Source organism: Neltuma alba, unplaced genomic scaffold (assembly GCF_004799145.2).
Source record: "Neltuma alba isolate B1F8T4 unplaced genomic scaffold, ASM479914v2 tig00013478_pilon, whole genome shotgun sequence".
Lineage (NCBI taxonomy): Eukaryota > Viridiplantae > Streptophyta > Magnoliopsida > Fabales > Fabaceae > Neltuma > Neltuma alba.
In genome coordinates, this window is record NW_021637711.1 from 11,930 (window position 1) to 15,892 (window position 3,963).

The 3,963-nt window shown below is 35.3% G+C and overlaps 1 protein-coding gene across 1 annotated transcript; it reads right to left on the reverse strand.

Annotated features, from left to right (window-relative positions):
* Positions 1–1,657: 1,657 nt before the first annotated feature.
* LOC114737654 (protein SRG1-like) lies at positions 1,658–3,963 on the reverse strand. The gene is made up of 4 exons (XM_028925602.1): positions 3,620–3,963; positions 3,283–3,530; positions 2,870–3,197; positions 1,658–2,203 (listed from the first exon to the last, which is right to left on the reverse strand). Exons 1-4 carry the CDS (start codon positions 3,887–3,889, stop codon positions 1,943–1,945), a joined length of 1,107 nt encoding a protein of 368 aa, XP_028781435.1. The 5' UTR covers positions 3,890–3,963; the 3' UTR covers positions 1,658–1,942.

The window sequence follows — 3,963 nt, forward strand, 5'->3', positions numbered from 1 at the left end:
CCCATTAATAATAGAGTAAACTGTAATGACAAATTTTAAAATAAGAAATAATACCTTCTCACTTGTCATTAAAACTTACTAATAATTATTTTTTTACTTAAACTTTATTATAATTCTCTCAAAAAGAAAAGAGATGAAAGAAACAACGAAAATAACTGGAAAACTCCCCACTATCAAATTTATTGCCCAAATATACCCGAACTTTGTTTACGAGCCTAGCTGCAACCTATCAATCTATTGTCACTGGGTGAAACTCTTCCGCAGCTATGTGTAACATATTTTCAGTTATATATAAAATTAAAAACATTTACACATAAGTTATGATAAGCTAAACATAGCTAAAAAAAATTTGTACCCACTCAAAAACACGGTTTCGTTGATGATTTTGGATAGGCACTTTCGGATGGTAGATTTTGTAATGGGATTATTTTTAACAATCTTTTCAAAAAAAAAAAAAAAGGTGCATATATGAAATGCAAATAGTTACAGGATGGCGGGACTGCATTAATGATTTGAGAGGATCTTGTTATTGTGAATTGTCATTTTCAAAAACAGTTGTGATATCTCTTCTCCTTTCTAAGCTGATTACATTTGTTTTGTTCTATTCTCATTGGCTTCATTGATCATCATCACTTCACTTATTGTATCTAACACCACTTTCTCCAAAATCTTAACCCCACTTTTGATTTATATTAATAATAATAAGTCATCCAAGATCTACATGCAACTTTTTCTTATTAAATTAAACTTGTCCAATATATTTTATGACCAAATAAATTTCTCAACTAGTTCTTAGCTAAAAAAATAAATAGCTAACGCGGAGAGCTTCTTTTTAGTAAAACAAAGCTTCAAAGCCTTCACAAAGTAAATATAGAGGGGGGAGGGTGACCTTACTCTTTTTTTCCCTTTGATAAAAAGGTCAATTATATAAAATAAGAAACATTATATGACCATAGGTATATATATAATAGAGTCTAGATAATGAAAAAAATTAGTAACACATCATTTTATAAAGAGAATGATTGAAAAAAGATTGAAACAATATAGATATTTCTTTCTAAAGTGCCGCTAGGATTAGAATAGACAAAGATGTCATTAAGCGAATTCTTCTTAAACGTGATGACATTGCTGATATGGTTTAAGAATGCAGAAAATATCGAGGCAATTAAGGTACCTCAATGTAGCATCAGTTTCAAACAAGAAATGCGTAATCGGTGGCTTTACAAACTTGTCCAATATTGAATTGCTAGAGATCTTTTTTTTTTTTTTTTGAGCATTGAATAATTTTGATGACAAATAATAAAGTGATTGATGTGGCAGTGGGAGCACCAAGTAAAGGCTTGGTTTGAAAAAATGACAGCATGCTTCGCTTAGTGCTTCCTTCACTCCCTGTTACATATGCACGTTTCCTCAGCTCAAACCTGCATGAATGACCTGTGGGGGCCTCTCTCTCTCTCTCTCTCTGTGTGAAAAATAAAGCTCTTTGGTGGCTAGCTATTTGGAGCATTGGGCCAATCAATTATTTTGTCCACTTGCTGTTAGATTCTTTCACAACAAGGGCATATATATTACCAGATATTACCCACAGGAATTTCACTCAAACATGCTAATTCACATTCATTAGTTTTACTAAGAGTGTATGATGTAAACACTGGAATTGACGCCTAATTCTGCTTCATCATTATTGGTTTTGAAACTCGCAGAAAGTAGAAACCAACACACACACAAGTCCCCACAATTTTCCATTAATTATAAGCCAACAAAATATACATAATTGAAACACTACCATTGAGTCCATATTTGAGTATGTGACCCCACAATCTCACACGCACACACACACACTCTCTCTCTCACATAAGTCATTTTCATAATAATCAAATCACAATCAAGAAGCTTCAGTTCACATTGATACTCCTGATTAAGCGGGGCCTCCTTGCTTGTTTTAGTTAGAGCTTTCGCTTTGAATCTTGGCGAAATCCAAGGTCCTTTTGCCTTGCAACTTGTTCGTAGTGTAGTGCTTACTGTACTCTCCATGATTGTATCTTCTGTATTTGGTGGGATTGTTCTCATCTACAAATTCTGGCATTGGACCAAGCTCTACTTGGTAGCTTGGGGCACAGAATGTCACTATGGTCAATCTATCTTTCTCTTCATTAGCCACAGCTCTATGCTCCACACTCTTGTATTTTCCATTTGTAAGAACCTGCATATATAATTTTGATTCATATCAGAACCATATTCTGCAGAAAAATCTGGTAATATATATGAACAGTAAAGAGAAGTAGTTTATGCAAGCCTCAAATTCATGTTGATTAAGAGAGACACAAATATATGAAAAACTTCCGTTTTGCTTAGTTATCCAGTGCTTATCTTAGCATCCATTAACTGCACTGACAAATAAGAGTCAATAGAATATGTACAACTTTAACGTTATGAAGACCCCATCATCATTTTGACACTCAAATTATTGGTTTGCTCATGTAAGCACCGTCTACTTAAAAAAAGCTTTCTATCTGAATAATGATGATTTTGGACAGATGGAACGGGTCAAGCAAGGTTATGGGAAAAATCATGTTAGGAGAGCTATCTCTCATTTAGGATTTGACAAAGAACCTGAGGCAATCAACACTATTAAATACTAAATAATTTGGTTTGAAAAAGCTGTGAGTCTGTGTGTGAATCCTACTTCAATTGGACATAACTTGCTTTTGACTAAATAGTAAGGTTGATTAGTTGAGATGCAAGCAAGTGGGTAGGAAGACCCATTAAAAACAATGATAACAAAAATTAAAAAAGAAAGAGGAAAAAAAGAAAAGAAAAGAAACTTGTATGGTCAGGAAGAAAAGGGAAAAAAGTATAGTGTTGTTACTTCAATTGTATCTCCTATGTTGATGACAAAAGCATTTGGAATTGGCTGAACAGGAATCCATGTTCTGTTCCTGAGAATCTGAAGCCCCACCGGGCTTCCCTTTGCTTGCTGCAGAACAGTAATGGCACTTCCATCAGAATGAGGACTCAGACCCATCACAAGCTCTGGTCTTGAACATGGTGGATAGTAGTTCATCCTCACAGCTTGAACTGCCTCCCCAAACATCTCAATAAATGCTTCTTCTTTCAATCCAAGCCCTAAAGCTATGAACTCTAGAACCTTCTGACATAGCTTCCTCACTTCTCTCGAGTACTCTTCCAAAGTTTCACTGCATAATCATTCATTAATCAAGTTTCTTAATTTCATCGAACAGTTGAAAACTCAGAAAGTGGGTGTATGTATCTTGACATTACCTGAACTTTTCGGGCCTCTTTGGCCAAAGATTTGGATTCCTCATAAAGTGAGGTTCAATTGCAAGAGCAAACATGTTGCACCAATCTAGCTTCTGATCCTCTGAGAAAACAAAAGCTTGACCGTATCCTTGTACTGTACCTGGAATCATCGGGTATTTTTTCTTCTCTTCCAAAGGTAGCATGAAAAAGTCCTTGCTTATCTCTTCTATACCCTCAAGCAGTTTCTGATCAACCCCATGATTCTTTACCTAAATAGACCATCAAAGTTTCAATCTTTAAGCTTCTAAAGAAGAAAAGACAAAGTGGGGTCATAAAAGAAAGCAGATTTGTCCTGTACCTGAAAAAATCCCCATTCCTCACAAGCAGAAGCAAGCTTCAGAATTTCAACTTGGAAGTCTTCTGTGTCTCTTTTGAGAAACTTGGAGAAATCAATGACGGGCATGTCACTATGTGAAGGTGTTATTGTTGTTGCATCAGAAACAAGTTCCGGTCTTTCAGTGACATCTCTCACAAATCTTTCAGGAATGCTTCTTGGCTTAGTCTTTGTGAGTTCTTGGACATCATCGATTTGTCCAACGTTGAGAGGAGAAATGAGAACTGGAGCCATGGACACTAACTGAATATCTGAAAGCTTCAGAGAATTTTCAAGTATACGAACTAATTGATTGCTCTATATATTCT

Excerpts from the sequence above, each read along its gene's own strand:
- LOC114737654 (XM_028925602.1), bottom strand. The coding sequence starts at position 3,889 with ATGGCTCCAGTTCTCATTTCTCCTCTCAACGTTGGACAAATCGATGAT. Across the intron at positions 3,531-3,619 it reads AGGAATGGGGATTTTTTCAG|GTAAAGAATCATGGGGTTGA; the intron begins GTACAGGACAAA and ends TGGTCTATTTAG. Across the intron at positions 2,204-2,869 it reads ACATAGGAGATACAATTGAA|GTTCTTACAAATGGAAAATA; the intron begins GTAACAACACTA and ends TTATATATGCAG.